The following is an 18,039-nucleotide window of genomic DNA, read 5'->3' as shown; positions in this document are numbered from 1 at the left end:
TTACTCCAGTGCTGAGCCTTTGCTACTACTCAGTGTGATCCGAGGACCAGGCATCATTGCCTGGCTGATTGTTAGAAATGCGTAATCTCAGGCTCCATTCCAGACTTCCTGAGTCAGAATCTTCACTTTAACAACATTCCAGGTGATTTCTGTTCACGTTAATGTTTGAGAATCGTTGTTTTAAGCTTCCCAAGATTTCTAGTCTAGGAGGCAATATTGATGTATGTAATTGGTTCTGCAGACCTAAAGGAGATGTTAAGATTTGAGCCTTGTGAGTCAGACTCGGGATATTTATGACATCCCAGGCATCACTTATTACTTAATCAAGATGATACAGGTAGAAAACCTATGGTGAGCATGGGTATCTGGGAATGTGCAGAAGTATTCAGGAAAGGAAAACCAACCGATGTACCCAAGGAAGTGCTTAGTCAACCTGAGGTTGAAAGACTAATAGGATAGACGCAAGAGGGAAGAGATATGGGAACATATGTATATGTATAGCTGATTCACTTTGTTATAAAGCAGAAACTAACACACCATTGTAAAGCAATTATAGTGCAATAAAGATGTTAAAAAGACTAATAGGATGTGTGTTAGGGATGAATGGATTTATTCATCAACTTGGCATCCCACCAACATCGTTTCTAACCAAGGAACTCACTTTATAAAAAAAGGAATGTGGTAGCCAGTTGTCATGATGGTCCCTAGCGATCCTAGTCTTGTGTAATCCCTTCACACCCTGAATTGGGCTGACTTTGTGTCTTAATCCATTCGGGCTTCTGTAGCAAAATACCATGGACTGGGGGCTTCCCTGGTGGCACAGTGGTTAAGAATCTGCCTGCCAATGCAAGGGACACAGGTTCGAGCCCTGGCCTGGGAAGATCCCACATGCCGCAGAGCAACTAAGCCCATGTGCCACAACTACTGAGCCTGAGCTCTAGGGCCTGCAAGACACAACTACTGAGTCCACATGCCACAACTACTGAAGCCTGCGCGCCTAGAGCCCATGCTCCGCAACAAGAGGAGCCACGACAATGAGAAGCCCGTGCACCGCAATGAAGAGTAGTCCCCACTCAGCGGAACTAGAGAAAATCCCTGCACAGCACCGAAGACCCAGCACAGCCAAAACCATGGACTAGGTAGCTTATACATAACAGAAATTTATTTTTCACAGTTCTGGAGGCTGGAAAGTCCAAAATCAAGATGCTGGCACATTTGTTGTCTGGTGAGAGCCCACTTCCTGGTTCATAGATAGCGGTTCCGTCTCACATGATGGAAGGGACAAGGGAGCTTTCTCAGGCCTCTTTTATAAGGGTACTAATCCTGTTGGTGAGGGCTCTCCCTTCATGACGTAATCACTTCCCAAAGGCTTCAACTCCTAATACCATCACCCTGGGAGTTGGGATTTCAACATATGAATTTTGTGGGGACACATTCAATCTGTAGCACTGTGTGAACTATAGGATGTTGTGGAAATGTTGCTGTTTAACTTCTGGAGCTCCCTCATAAAAGATACTGTGGCTTGTATCTTGCTGTCTTGAATCACTTGCTCAGGGGGAAACCAGCTACTCTGTTGCAAGGACCTATCAAGTTAGCTTTATGGAGAAGTCCACGAGAGGAACTGAGGCTTCCTGCCAATAGCAATGTGAAGGAGCCATCTTGGACACTCATCCTCCACCCATGGTCAAGCTTTCAGATGACTGGGCCCCTGCAGATAACTTAACTGAAATCTCATGAGAAGCCCTGATCCAGAACCATTCAGCTGAACCACTACCAGATTCCCGACCCATAGGAACAGTGTGAGATAAATGTTTACTGTTTTAAGTTGCAAAGTTTTGGTGTAACTTGTTACTTGACAATAGATAACTAATACAAGGGATAAGGCTAGTGTCCATAGGATTCTTTGGCATTTACCTTCTTTTTTCTAAAGGACTTTGGGGGGCAATTTAAAATATATATATATTTATTTTATTTATTTGGCTGCACAGGGCCTTAATTGTGGCAGGCGGGGTCTTCGTTGCAGTGTGCGGAATCTTTAGTTGGGGCATGCTGGATCTTTAGTTGCAGCATGTGGGATCTAGTTCCCTGACCAGGGATCAAACCTGGGGCCCCTGCATTGGGAGCATGGAGTCTTAACTGCTGGACCACCAGGAAAGTACGAGCATTTACTTTTACACCATCACCAGAAGCAGTTGACCTTATGGAACAGAGAAATGGTCTTTTAAAGACTCGATTTTGGTACCTCAATTTTTGAGGTTACCCTGTAAGGTTAGGGTGCTGTTTTACAGGATACAGTATAAGTTTCGTACCAGTGGACAATATATGCTGAACTTTCTCCCAACCAGGAATTTATGGGGCAAGGAAACAAGAGGTAAAAGTGGGCATCTCTTTTTGCAATACCTAATGATCTACTTTCAAAATTTTGCTTTTTATCCCAGCAACACTGGGCTCTGAAGAGACTTCTTGCCGGCCAATTTGGGCTCCTTTTGCTACTTGGATAAACTGACCAAAAGGAGATTCTAATATTGTTATAACTTTGACTATCAGTAGAAAACAGTTTTTCTGCTACACAGTGGTAGCAGAGGATAATGGATGGAAAGATCTCCTTGAGAGGACTCTGGAATTGCCATGTCCAGTGATGGCAGTTAATGAAAGACTAGGACAATCTTATATGGGCAAGATCATAAGGATGTCAGATCTCTCAGACATGAGAATTAAAGTCACTATTCAGATTTTTAAAACCTTGAGTAGCTGAGATGCTGGCTAAAGATAAAGGGAACATGAATTAGATTGTAGTTACGGAACATTATTAATATCAATTAATTGTTCATGACTACCTGTGGAAACGAAGATTACATCATCAGTCATATTTTCCTCCTTCCTTTGTTACCTATATATTTATGTATTTTAGCTAGCTAGCTTTCTTCTTTTCTCTCCCTTCCTCCCTCTGTTTTACATATACATAGGATATGTAGTTATTGGTTAGCTTTCAGGTTTGATTCCGAAGTTATAGACTGTCAGGATGGGATCATGACTGGATCAGGGAAGATCTTGGTTTGGGACCTGGATACAGTAACTGATGGGATTTTGAGTTGCTCCCCTGTTATGAGAAGGATAGTTGTATTATGTTAGACCAGAGAATTGCTATTCTACTGAAGGGTAAGTTGGTAAGAGGGATGTGTGTTAATGTTATACAACTGGAGGGGTGGATTCTAGTGGGCATTTATCTTGTTTTTTGGCTTCCCAACTTCTGTGACCCCTTCCAAAGCTCAGGTAATACCCTACTTCATCATTCTTGTTGGGAAGAAAAGCCTACTTCTTCCTGTATCACAGGAAACCCTGAATAACTTATCTCACAGCCCCTGTAGCAGCTAAGCTGTGGGCATGTGCCTACCCATTAGATATCCTGACTCAGCCTTTGACACAAAGAAAGGGAGACAAGGAGGAAATTTTTCTAGCAGTGGCAGCCATTGCAGCAAAATGGATCCCCGGGTAACAGTGCTACTGGTGGTACCCTGTGTCCAGTGGCTAGCTGTGTCAGAGCCATGAACTGTAAGATTTATGCTTGGAGGCAGCAGGAACATGCTAATCAAACCTGTACTGTGGTATGATTTGGGCCATTATAGCGCCGAGTGACCTCCTGAGCCTGCTTCTCCAGTTGCTCTGTGGTTTTGAAGTATGAGCTATCATTTTCAAGAAATCCTTTTCTGCTTAATCAGCATGACTTCGGTTTTATTATTTTCGTCTAAGAACTGCCGCAATGTAACCAATCATCAGAAAAGGACTTGAACCCTGAACTGGGCCACCACTAGTACTCTTTAAATCTCATCATTATTTCTCTCTCTCTGTGCATTTTTGGCCTTTCTGCATAGACTTTTGCTTCTCCATCTATGGGGCAGTCAGGAGAGAGTTACAAGCTTCTGGATTTCCACATCCAGGCCAAGTCATACTGAGAATGACCCGCAGGTCCGCAGCCTCAGTGTCAGGTTCCCAAATCCAATCGTGAATCCTCACTGGGCAGGAGGTGGTGGACTATAAACTGGGCTGCTGGAGCTCACACCCCTGTGACTCTGGATTGGGGACCATCCTCAGAAAAGGGTGATCCATTGTGAGCTGGGAAGACATCTCCAAAGAAGTCTACTCTGGGAGCCTGGAGTTTCTCAATCCTGGTATGTTGTGCTCTCTGATACATCTCTCCGCGAGGCTAATCCTTTACATCAAATGCGTTACAGGATTAAGCACAACTCTGTACTTCCACCCCCACCCAACCCCAGCATCCCTGTCTGCAAATGCATCACTAGCTCTAATCAGTAAATGACTGGATAGATATTAGAGGAAAAGGGGTTGACTCAGATAACACTGCAATAACCCCAGTTTCTGAGCTAAGAAAATGAGAAGAAAAATCTTTTAATAACTGAACTTTCAAATACATAAACATAAGCCTAGATCAGCAAGGTGATGAATTTGGAAATCTCAGGGAGTTTTCTCTGGGACTTCTCTCCACCCAGATTGCTTTATCTCCAAGTTCTGACCCAGGAGTTAGATCATAAGCTTTGTCATTCATCATGGTTGGGCTCATAGGGACCAGGAAATAGGTGGGACAATTACTTTCTGCTTGTCTCTAAAAAGGCTCTCAGGGAATCTGGTCCCAGTGACCATGGAGGCTACTGTAAATACCCATCTCTGATACCTCCAAACATCCTGCACAGAGAGCTAAGGCCATGAATCTCTATTTGCTCAGAACCTACCTATATTTCCAAGACTTTCCAAACCTTATAATAAAGAGGAGCACTGGCCAGTTCCTCAAAGGTGAAGAACACTTGATAGCAACAGCACGAACTTCTCCCAGGTAAGATTGTAACAGTGGGGATGTCAATATTTCTTTACTAATGGGTGAAGTTTTTTTTTTTAATTAATTAATTAATTAATTTTAGGCTGCGTTGGGTCTTCTTTTTTGCGCGCGGGCTTTCTCTAGTTGCGGCGAACAGGGGCTACTCTTCATTGTGGTGCGTGGGCTTATCATTGCAGTGGCTTCCCTTGTTGCGGAGCGTGGGCTCTAGGCACGCGGGCTTCAGTAGTTGTGGCTCGTGGGCTCTAGAGCGCAGGCTCAGTAGTTGCGGTGCATGGGCTTAGCTGCTCTAAGGCATGTGGGATCTTCCCCGACCAGGGCTCGAACCCGTGTCCCCTGCATTGGCAGGTGGATTCTTAACCACTGTGCCACTAGAGAAGTCCCCGGTGAAGTTCTCTGAAGAACCTCCTTTGTTAAATCTTCCAGATCCAGGGAGTAGTAGTAAAAGTCCTGAATCCCTCGTCTGTTGCTTGTGATAAACCCAGTACCAACGAGCTGTTTCTCTTCTCTCTATGATCTACTAAGTGGGCAAAAGCCTGGGAATGTTAATAGAGATGCACATAATGTCAGGGAAGGGCTGTGTATGTGCCTGTGTTTTGTTTTTATGTTATATTTCATATAATTTAAAAAATTAGTCCAGTGGAACCAGCATCATCTAGGACTGGAGGTCGGAAGTTGAGGGTGTAGGGAGTAGGGGCAGATTCTGACTGAGCAACTCTAATGTAGGTTTTATTAACATGACCATGGCTGGAGCTTGGGTTATTGCACCCAAACCCTTTGCTTCTAGGTTTCTGACCTCTGCTTCTCTTCTCTGCATCTGAGTCCAGCCCCATGGGAGAGACAAACCAGTCAAGTAACTCTGAGTTCCTCCTCCTGGGGCTCTCCAGGCAGCCCTAGCAGCAGCAGCTTCTCTTCGTGCTCTTCCTGAGCATGTACCTGGCCACAGTCTTGGGAAACCTGCTTATCCTCTTGGCCATCAGCACAGACTCCTGCTTGCACATCCCCGTGTCCTTCTTCCTCTGCAACCTGTCCTTCGTGGATATCTGCTTCTCCTCCACCACTGTCCCCAAGATGCTGGCCAACCACATACTCAGGAAGCAGACCATCCCCTTCTCTAGGTGTCTCATGCAGATGTATTTTGTTTTCACATTCATGGACATGGACAGTTTCCTCTTGGCTGTGATGGACTATGACCGCTTTGTTGCTGTATACCACCCCTTACACTACTAAGCAAAGATGACCCACCAGCTCTGTGCCCTGCTGGTCACTGGATTGTGGGTCATTGCCAACCTGGATATGCTGTAGCATACCCTGCTGATGGCTTGACTCTCATTCTGTGCAGACAGTGCCATCCCCCACTTCTTCTGTGATGTGACCACTCTCCTGAAACTCTCCTCTCTGATACACACCTCAGTGAGGTGATGATTCTAACTGAAGCACGGCCAATAATGAGCACCCCATTTGTTTGCATCCTGGTATCATATATCCTTATCACCTGTGCTGTCCTCAGAATCCAGTCCACAAAGGGAAGATGGAAAGCCTTCTCCACCTGTGCTCCCACCTGGCTATGGTTTTCCTCTTCTATGGCACCATGATATTTCTGTATTTCAACCCTTTATCCTCCCACTCAGCTGAGATAGACATAGCAGCTGCTGCAGTGTTCTCTGTGGTGACTCCCATGCTGAACCTACAGCCTGAGAAACCAGGACATAAAAGAGGCTCTTGGAAAAGTGGTTGCTATTAATTTTTTCTACCCAGTAATGAAATAGGCTAAGAAAATCATGGAGGGAACTAATTTATAAGAAAATCTTGTTTTTGTTTTTTTGATTATGCAAAAGTTAACATTTGTCTTTTGTAAGAGAATCATCTACTCTCTGTCTTGGGAGAACAAAACTTGATACAGCCTCTTCAGGTTAAAGATTGAAAGAGATCCTTGTACCAGATAACTTGACGATTCCAACCGTCAGTGCCCTCCAGGCAAAACCCATTAGGAGCACACCTCTTGTTGAATAAGTTGCATTTATTACTCATGTAACAAGGGAGTTACACACACCATGGGGGGAATAGTGAGGTATCTTAGTAGGAAGGTGCTCAAAAGGACTTATTAAAAGACTTGGGCTTGTATGAGGTGATTTTGGTAAGGATTGGGTCTTTGCTCTGGATTCAAAGATGTCACAAAGTGAGGATAATTTTGGTTCACTATCTTAATATATTTAATCTAGAAGGAGGGCAAACTAGACTGTGGCCAAAGCTGTGATTGGCAAAGAAGTAGCAGTCACTCATATCCACTAGCACAGGGGGAGTTTGGTCATTTTTGTGGCTTGGACAGTGTTCATGTTTTAGTGTTCACATGCTTACAGAGTGGTCTTGTTTTGTCTTACTTTGTAACAGTCACAGAATGGCCTTGTGTGACACTGATATTCTGTGCAACTCTCTGTGTTCATCAAGAAAGCACCAAGCAGGGCTTCCCTGGTGGCGCAGTGGTTGAGAGTCTGCCTGCCGATGCAGGGGACACGGGTTCGTGCCCCAGTCCAGGAAGATCCCACATGCCGTGGAGCGGCTGGGCCCGTGAGCCATGGCTGCTGAGCCTGCGCGCCCGGAGCCTGTGCTCCGCAGCGGAAGAGGCCACAACAGTGAGAGGCCCACATACTGCAAAAAAAAAAAAAAAAAAAAAAAAATTAAAAAAAAAAAAAAAAAGAAAGCACCAAGCAAAGTAGCAGGATACAAAATTAATGCACGGAAATCTCTTGCATTCCTATACACCAATGATGAAAAATCTGAAAGAGAAATTAAGGAAACACTCCCATTTACCATTGCAACAAAAAGAATAAAATACCTAGGAATAAACCTACCTAGGGAGACAACAGACCTGTATGCAGAAAACTATAAGACACTGATGAAAGAAATTAAAGATGATACCAACAGATGGAGAGATATACCATGTTCTTGGATTGGAAGAATCGACATTGTGAAAATGACTATACTACCCAAAGCAATCTACAGATTCAGTGCAATCCCTATCAAACTACCAATGGCATTTTTCACAGAACTAGAACAAAAAATTTCACAATTTGTATGGAAACACCAAAGACCCTGAATAGCCAAAGCAATCCTGAGAAAGAAAAACGGAGCTGGAAGAATCAGGCTCCCTGACTTCAGGCTATACTACAAAGCTACAGTAATCAAGACAGTATGGTACTGGCACAAAAACAGAAATATAGATCAATGGAACATGATAGAAAGCCCAGAGATAAACCCACGCACCTATGGTCACCTTATTTTTGATAAAGGAGGCAAGAATGTACAATGGAGAAAAGAAAGCCTCTTCAATAAGTGGTGCTGGGAACACTGGACAGCTACAGGTAAATGAATGAAATTAGAACACTCCCTAACACCATACACAAAAATAAACTCAAAATGGATTAAAGACCTAAATGTAAGACCAGACACTATAAAACTCTTAGAGGAAAACATAGGCAGAACATTCTATGACATAAATCACAGCAAGATCCTTTTTGACCCACCTCCTAGAGAAATGGAAATAAAAACAAAAATTAAAAAATGGGACCTAATGAAACTTAAAAGCTTTTGCACAGCAGAGGAAAACATAAACAAGATGAAAAGACAACCCTCAGAATGGGAGAAAATATTTGCAAATGAAGCAACTGACAAAGTATTAATCTCCAAAATTTATAAACAGCTCATGCAGCTCAATATCAAAAAAACAAACAACCTAATCCAAAAATGGGCAGAAGACCTAAATAGACATTTCTCCAAAGAAGATATACAGATTGCCAACAAACACATGAAAGGATGCTCAACATCACTAATCATTAGAGAAATGCAAATCAAAACTACAATGAGGTATCATCTCACACCAGTCAGAATGGCCCTCATCAAAAAATCTACAAACAGTAAATGCTGGAGAGGGTGTGGAGAAAAGGGAACCCTCTTACACTGTTGGTGGGAATGTAAATTGATACAGCCACTGTGGAGAACAGTATGGAGGTTCCTTAAAAAACTAAAAATAGAACTGCCATATGACCCAGCAATCCCACTACTGGGCATATACTCAGAGAAAACCATAATTCAAAAAGAGTCATGTACCACAATGTTCATTGCAGCTCTATTTACAATAGCCAGGACATGGAAGCAACCTAAGTGTCCATCAACAGATGAATGGATAAAGAAGATGTGGCACATATATACAATGGAATATTACTTAGCCATACAAATTGAGTTATTTGTAGTGAGGTGGATGGACCTAGAGTCTGTCATACAGAGTGAAGTAAGTCAGAAAGAGAAAAACAACTACCGTATGCTAACACATATATATGGAATATAAAGAAAAAAAAAGGTTCTGAAGAGCCTAGGGGCAGGACAGGAATAAAGATGCAGACATAGGGAATGGACTTGAGGACACGGGGAGGGGGAAGGGTAAGCTGGGACGAAGTGAAAGAGTGGCATGGACAAATATACACTACCAAATATAAAATAGCTAGTGAGAAGCAGTTGCATAGCACAGGGAGATCAGCTCGGTGCTTTGTGACCACCTAGTGGGATGGGAGAGGGAGGATGGGAGGGAGACACAAGAGGGAAGGGATATGGGGATGTATGTATACATATAGCTGATTCACTTTGTTATACAACAGAAACTAAAACAACATTGTAAAGTAATTATACTCCAATAAAGATGTTAAAAAAAAAAAGAAATCACCAAGGGACTTGCCTGCAGGTCCAGTGGTTAAGACTCTGTGCTTCCAGTGCAGGGGGCATGGGTTCAATCCCTGGTCAGGGAACTAAGATCCCACGTGCTGCATGGCACAGCAAAAAAAAAAGAAAGTAACAAGACCTAGCTGTGAGTGCTAGGCTGTTTCCTGGATATCAGGGCTGATTTCTCTTTCTCACAACAGAGACACGGAGATACAGGCACTTGTGATGGGAGGGTCGGAGTGGTGTTGGGGCAGGAAGGAGAGGGTTCATTTAAGGGCTCCAGGAGGCCCTAATTCTGCCGTGCATTCAAGCTAGTTATTTATTTATTTATTTTTTTATACAGCAGGTTCTTATTAGTTATCTGGTGTTTTTTGTTGTCTTCTTTTTTTTTTTTTTTTTTTTTTTTTTGCGGTACGCGGGCCTCTCACTGTTGTGGGCTCTCCCGTTGTGGAGCACAGGCTCCGGATGTGCAGGCTCAGCGGCCATGGTTCACGGGCCCAGCCACTCCGTGGCATGTGGGATCTTCCCAGACCGGGGCACAACCCGTGTCCCCTGCATCGGCAGGCAGACTCTCAACCACTGCGCCACCAGGGAAGCCCCAGTTATCTGTTTTATACATATTAATGTATATATGTCAGTCCCAATCTCCCAATTCATCCCACCACTGCCATCACCACTCCTGTCAAGCTAGTTATTTTTTACCTTTGTATCTGAGCTTTATGTATCATGCAACATTATGACAGGAACATGGGTAAGTTAAACAAGGAAAAAATATCCTCCAAAATTCTCAATGCCCAGTCGTGTGAATCAACTGCATTTTTTCCACCTTCTGTTCCATTTATGTCAATGCACTGTGATATTTTACACAGATATTTATATCCTGATTTTCCACTTACATTTTGTAATAAAGCCTTTCTAAATTGCTGGATAGTCTCCACAATTTTATTTTCCAGCCCTTAGTATTTCCTTCAAGTTGTTCTAGCGAAATGTACTCACTAGTAATCCTGTTCTTGAATTAAAACATAAAGGAAATTTACTACTATTTGAAAGTATGACTTTAAATTTATTTTGAAAATGATTGCAGAGAATAAAATATTGACAAATAGATGAAACTGGTTAAAACATCACTGAGCAGAATGCTCTGGATTTTGAGGAACAAAGAGGAAAACAGGGCAGTTCCCCTTAATTTCAGAGAGATAGGTAAGATGATATCTTGTATGAAAATGGACAAAATTCAGAATCAGAGGCCATTTCTGAGTTTCATATGATTTTCTTTTTTATGTTTGTCTTAATTGTGTATTGATATTTTTGTCTAAAGGAATAAATGGTAGCATTTTCAATTTTTAGTCTATATTTCCAAGAATTCTTTATAATAAGATGGACAGTACCTGTTCCTTGAAAGTTTGAAAGACATCTCCAGCTTTTGTTTTATGTATTAGATACATGTTATTAGATACATGTGTGTTTATAAATTTTATATAATCTTGTTTTATCATTATAAGATATCCATCTTTATCTATAGTAACATTTTTTGTTTTAAAGTCTATTTTGTCTGATATTAGTATAGCTACTCCAGCTCTCCTGTGGTTTCTGTTTGCATGATACATCTCTTTCCATGCTTTTACTTTCAATCTAATGTGTCTTTGAATCTAAAGTGTGTACCCTGTAGATAACATATACTTTGATCATGTTTTTTAATCCAGTGTGATGATCTCTGACTTTTGGTTGGATTGTATAACCCATTCACTTTTAATATTAATGTCTGCCATTTAACTGTTTTCTATGTGTCTTGTGTCTTTTTTGTGTCTTTAATGCTCTCTTTTGCATTTATTGTATATTTTCTTTCTTTCCTTCTTTCTTTCTTTCTTTCTTTTTGCGGTACGGGGGCCTCTCACTGTTGTGGCCTCTCCTGTTGCAGAGCACAGGCTCCGGACGCGCAGGCTCAGAGGCCATGGCTCACGGGCCTAGCCGCTCTGCGGCATGTGGGATCTTCCCGGACTGGGGCACAAACCCGTGTCCCCTGCATCGGCAGGCAGACTCCCAACCACTGCGCCACCAGGCAAGCCCTATTGTATATTTTCTAATGTAGCATTTTAACACCAGTAATTATTTTTTTCACTATATTTTTTGGATTTTTTTAGTGGTTGCTCTAGGTTTTACCATATACATTTTAACTTATCAACATCAGCTTCAGATTTATACTAACTTAATTCCCGTGATATAAAGAAATGCTTCTCAGGACTTCCCTGGTGGTCCAGCGGTTAAGACTCCATGCTCCCAGTGCAGGGGGCCTGGGTTTGATATCTGGTCAGGGAACTAGATCCCTCATGCTGCCACTAAAATATCCCGCATGCTGCAGCGAAGATCCCATGTGCTGCAGCTAAGACCTGGCACAGCCAAATAAAAAAAAAAAAAGTAAATATTTAAAAAATAAATATAGAAAAGCTTCTCCTATATAGCTCTATTCCTTTTCCCCATTTTAAGCATTACTTGTGTATCATTGGTTCACATATTATATCAATGTTATAAACTCAACAATACATTCTTAAATTATTACCTTACCATCTGTGGTCATTTCCTTAGCCCAGTACAGCTCTACTCACACCCAACTCCTTTGTGCTGTTATTGGCAAATATATTACACATATGTTACATTTCTTTGTGCTATAGACCCAACAATACACTACCTACATGTTATTTTATCCAGTTGCTTTCAAAATCACTTAAGAGAGTAAAGGAGAAAAAAACACACTTATCTTTTATAATTACCTACTTTTATCAGCACTCTTTGTGTGGATTTTAATTGCCATCTGGGGTCACTTGCTTTCAGCCTGAAGGAATTCCTTTAGTATTTTTTGTAGAGCAGTTCTACCTTGTTTTTGAAAGCTTTGCTGGATATAGGATCTTTGATTTACATTTTCCTTCCTGGGCATTTTTCACTTAATTTTTTTTTTGACTGCATTGGGTCTTTGTTGCTGTGCGCGGGCTTTCTCTAGTTGCAGTGAGTGGGGGCTACTCTTCCTTGTGAGGCACAGACTTCTCATTGCGGTGGCTTCTCATTGCAGAGCAGGGGCTCTAAGCACGTGGGCTTCAGTAGTTGTGGTGCACGGGCTCAGTAGTTGTGGCTCTAGAGCGCAGGCTCAGTAGTTGTGGTGCACGTGCTTAGTTGCTCCACAGCATGTGGGATCTTCCCGGACCAGGGCTTGAACCCGTGTCGGCTGCATTGGCAGGGGGATCCTTAACCACTGAGCCAGGGAAGCCTTAAATTGTTTTTTTATTATTTGTGAGATTTCTTTAAATGTTGACTTCATAGCAAATTGTTGAACCATATTTTTTGAGCATGTCAGACACCCTTTCACAAATACTACAACTAGCTTTCCCTAGTTTATACTTTTCAGTTTTGCTTATTTTTGGACATATTATATATTTTAATTTCATATAATTATAACCAGAAAGTGTTGCATTTTCCTCCAGTTCTCTTAGGCTTTTCTTCCCCATTCTTTCATTACTTAAATATTTAGCTATATTTTCTTCTAGCTGTTTTTGGTTTTTGCAGTTTAAATCGATAACTTGTGTTTATGGTTCTAATTTCATTTCTTCATATATTTACGAAATTACTCCAGTTACTTTTTAATAACCTTTCCATACTTCACTGTTTGTAACACCACTTTTATCATTTGTAAAATGCTGATCATTGTATCTAATATGCATTGGGAATTTATTATGTGCTAGCCAGTTGGCCGAGACTTTTCTCTTCATATCTATTTTAATATTGCAGCCATGAGGTAAGTATCATTATCATCCCCACTCAAGGACATCCCTGGGTTTAAGGAGATTAAGTGACTGTCTCAAGGTCCCACAGTTAGGACATGGTGGAGCCAGGTTTCTGACATATCCAGCTCCATGACCAAGTCCATCCTCTGAATGCCTCTGTAAATTCATATAGAGAGGAATAGATGTAGATATATAAATATAGATATAGAGAGATATAGATATATTTTTAGATTCTCTGTTTGATACATTGATATGAGCTTTTATTATTGGGCTAATACCATGCTATTTTAGCTTGAGGCTTTTTAAAAATTTTATAATATTTCACAATATCTGGTAATTATTCTTGCAAAATTATGCCAAGATGCAGGTATAGAAATGTTTATTATTGTAAAACTACATAGATGTAACACTTGGAAATACCCCAAGTGTCCATCTAAAGGGGAGCAATTCAGTAAATTATGATCCATCCTTATAATGGAATCCAGTACAGCCACTCAAAGAATGTAGTAGATTTGTAAGTTCTGATGTGCAAAGAATTCCCAAGATATAACTTAAGGAGTGTTTTACAAACTCATCTCTTTTGTGTAGATGAAAATAAAGGATTATATTGGCATAAACATTTTAGGAGAGATACCCCAAAACTCTTCATCAGTTCCACCTTTTCATGTTAATACATATGGACTTAACCTTGTTTTTAAAGGAAATGTATACCAGATATCAAATTTATCAAAATAAGTAATAAAGAACCTCCCCACCAGTCTATTTAGTTGACATATTATTTTATTTAAATAGCTGTGATTGATGAACATTTAGGTTGTCCAGTGTTTTTTAGTTTAGTTTAGTTTTTTAAATTTATTTTTGGCTGCTTTGGGTCTTCGGTGCTGCGCACAGGCTTTCTCTAGTTGCAGTGAGTGGGGGCTACTCTTCATTGCAGTGCACGGGCTTCTCATTACAGTGGCTTCTCTTATTGTGGCACATGGGCTCTAGGTGCGTGGGCTTCAGTAGTCGTGGCCTGAAGGCTCAGTAGTTGTGGCTCGCGGGCTCTAGAGGGCGGGCTCAGTAGTTGTGGTGCATGGGCTTAGTTGCTGTGTGGCATGTGGGATCTTCCAGTACCAGGGCTCGAACCCATTTCCCCTGCATTGGCAGGTGGATTCTTAACTGCTGTGCCACCAGAGAAGCCCCTTGTCCAGTGTTTTATCATTACAAATGTGCTGTGTAAGACATCCTTGTATCTGTAACTTTGCTTACATTTGCGAGAATATCCTATCTGACCACACTGTCTTCATTTCTGAGTTGTTTATATTTATCCTTTTTACTAGAATGTAATCTCCATGAGGACAAGGATTTTTATCTTTTCGATCACTGTAATAGATTATTGTTTGGCAAATATTCAGTCCCCACTCACTTCCCCTTGGGGTAATGTATACTTTCCTATTCTGTTGACTTTGAACTTGGCTGTGTGACTTTCCTTAGCAAAATGTGAGTAGTCAAAACATGAGACCTTAAATCTGCTTGTGCAGCTTGGTTTGGCTCTTGCACTGCCATGATTACCACAAGAAGGACTTCACCAGGTAGCTGCTGCCCCTTTAGTCCAAGTTCCAGAACGTGACATGAGAATCAGACCTCAATCCAACCTGAAGTCTAGGGTGAAGCAGAGCCACCTCAACCAACCTGTAGACCCAGGAGTGAGAAAAACAAATGCTTACTATAATCCACTGAGTTTTGGGATATCTTCCCTAAGTACCACTGCAGCAATAACTAATTCAGTACAGAGATGTGGAGAGTATTGTAACAAAAGCCTAAAATATGTGGCATTGGTCTTAGGATCAAAGAAATTGTTTTTTGTGTTTTTTTGACCACAACGTGCGTCTTGTGGGCACTTATTTCTCTAATCAGGGATTGAACCTGGGTCCTCAGCAGTGAAATCGCAGAGTCCTAACCACTGGACCTCCAGGGAAGTCCTTATTTCCTTGTCCTATTGCATTAGCTAGAACTTCCAGTAGGTGTTGAATAGGAGTGGTGAGAGGAAATATCCTTGTTCCTGATCTTTGTTTCTTATTCCTGATCTTAGTGGGAAGGCGTCTAGTTTCTGACCATTAATTATGATGTTGGCTGTAAGTTTTTATACATGTTCTTTTTCAAGTTGAGGAAGTTTCCCTCTATTTTTAGTTTGCTGAGGGTTTTTATCACAAATGGGTGTTGGATTTTGTCAAATGCTTTTTCTACAGCTGATCTGATTATATGATTTTTCTTCTTTTTTTTTTAACATTCATGGCTTTTGAAATGTTGAACCAGACTTGCATACCTGGAATAAATTTCATTTGATCATCATAGATAATTCTTTTTATACACTATTGGATTCAAGTTGATAATATTTTGTTGAGAATTTTGGTGTGAATATCCATGAGAGATATTAGCTATAGTTTTCCTTTCTTGTAATGGCTTTGTCTGGTTTTGGTATTTGGGTAATGCTGGACTCACAGAATGAGTTAGGAAGTGTTCCTTTTGCTTGTATTTTCTGGAAGAGATGGTAGAGAATTGGCATAATTTCTTCCTTAAACATTTTATAGCATTCATAATGAAACCATCTGTGCCCAGTGCTGTTTTGGAAGGTTATTAATTATTCATAGTTTCTTTAATATGGGCCTGTTCTGATTATTTTTTCTTGAGTGAGTTTTGGTAGATTGTGTCCTTCAAGGAATTGGTCCATTTCCTCTAGGTTATCAAATTTATAGGCATAGTTATTCATAATATTCCTTTATTATCATTTTCTTGCCCACAGGATTCATAGTGATGGCCCCCTTTTTTCATTTCTGGTAATAGTAATTTGTGCCTTCTCTCTTCTTTTGTTAGTTAGCCTGGCTAGGGGTTTATCAATTGAACTGATCTTTTCAAAGAACCAGCGTTTGATTTTGTTGATTTTTCTCTGTTGATTTTGTTGATTTTCTCTATTGATTTCCTACTTTTAATTTCTTTGATTTCTTTTCTAATTTTTAAATCTTTTCTTCTGTTTGGATTTAATTTCCTCTTTTGTAGATCATAAGGTAGAAACTTAGATGATTGATTTTAGATATTTATTCTTTTCTAATATAGGTATCCAATGCTGTAAATTTCCCTCTAAGCATTGCTTTCACTGCATCCCAAATTTTTCATAAGTTTTATTTCCATTTTCATTTAGTTTAAAATATTTAAATTTTTTTCTTGAGACTTCTTCTTTGACCCGTTTGTTACTTAGATGTGTGTTGTTAAATCTCCAAATATTTTGGGATTTTTCAGCCAACTTTGTTATTAACTTCACTTAATCTCATTGTGATCTGAGAAGATATTTTGTATGATTTCTATTCTTTTAAATTTGCTGAGGTGTGTTCCATGGCCCAGATGTGGTCTATCTTGGTGATGCTTCATGTGAGTTTGAAAAGAATGTGTATTATGCTGTTGTTGGGTGAAATATTCTATAAATGTTTAGTGAAGTGTTGGAATTGAAGGTGAAGCTGGAGTGGGCTTGAGAGAGTGGAGAGGATGAGACTCACCCTGACGACTAAGGTTAATGAAAAGCATTATTTTTATTAGCTTTATAATATGCCACCCTATTTATCCAACCATTTAGGTCATTTCTAATTTTTTCAGCATTATGATGTTGTGATACCTCCCCTTGTACATAGAAGATGAATTGCTAGGTCAAGGAATAATAGTTTTAACATTCTTGTCACAGTAAATGGATGCTGCTGTCATCCCTCTTCTGCCAAGCCAAACATTTACACACACACACACACAACCTGCTCATTTAATGCACCTAAAATGGTATCTTGTTCTTTCAATATATAATTCTTAGATTACTATTAAGGCCAAACATTCTTTCATATATTTCTTTTAGCCACTCATGTTTATCTGAAGATATCTGTTCATGTCTTATTACTGGAACATCCCCTCGCTGCTCCCTTCCTCCCCCATCTCATCCTTCTGGTCTCAGTTTAAATGTCACTTCCCCAGAAGTCCTCCCTAGAAAACCCACCGGTATCACTCCTAGCAGCCTTTCCTTCCTAGCACTTGTGTGTAGCTGCATACCTGTTTTTGAGATTTACTGAATTTCTGCCCCCACCGGCACCCCACACCCTGGGAAACTCCATGGGTTTGTTGCTCCCCATTACAACCCAGGGCCTGGTGCCAAGGCTTTAGAGGATGTGTGCTTTAGATTTATAGCTGCTGTAGGTATAGGACCTTTGGTCCTTCATATTTTCTAACTGGACTTTGCTGCTCTACTGGAAAACCATTTGTTGTTGTGTTTACTTTTTCTCATTAGCTGTTGTCAGGCTCCTTATCAAACATCTTGGGGACCTTGTGGCCCGACTGTTGGGCAGGGAACAGGACCATCTTGCCCCCGTGACCTCACCCTCTCCTGTCACTGCCTGGCAGCCATTTAGCCTTTTAAGTTTTCTGGGTGCACAGGCGGGTCTCTCTGCACAATAACTGAGTGGACCCTGGCCAGACTTGCAAAGGAATAAGAGAATAATGCTGGCAGCCAGTTTTGTCCCTTATTTTAAAGGATACAGTAGGCTTGAAAGACAACATTGATAAAGCCTGTTTTAGTGTGGCTTTAAATGTTGGGGTTTCTTTTTCTATCTTTAATTAGGACTTAGGACTGAATTGTATCATAAAATGTCCTTTTAGCATGCTTTGTACAAGAACAAAGCTTAGAACCACACA

General features: G+C 40.8%; 1 protein-coding gene across 1 annotated transcript; it reads left to right on the top strand.

Moving 5' to 3' along the window:
• Positions 1 to 5,680: 5,680 nt before the first annotated feature.
• On the top strand, positions 5,681 to 6,618 carry LOC132476979 (olfactory receptor 1F1). The gene is given in 4 exon segments (XM_060079233.1): positions 5,681 to 6,242; positions 6,245 to 6,400; positions 6,403 to 6,535; positions 6,537 to 6,618. Coding segments are annotated over 4 exon segments (933 nt in total).
• The last annotated feature ends 11,421 nt before the right edge of the window (positions 6,619 to 18,039 follow it).

Source organism: Mesoplodon densirostris, chromosome 16 (assembly GCF_025265405.1).
Source record: "Mesoplodon densirostris isolate mMesDen1 chromosome 16, mMesDen1 primary haplotype, whole genome shotgun sequence".
Lineage (NCBI taxonomy): Eukaryota > Metazoa > Chordata > Mammalia > Artiodactyla > Ziphiidae > Mesoplodon > Mesoplodon densirostris.
This window is presented reverse-complemented; position numbering and strand designations above follow the sequence as displayed.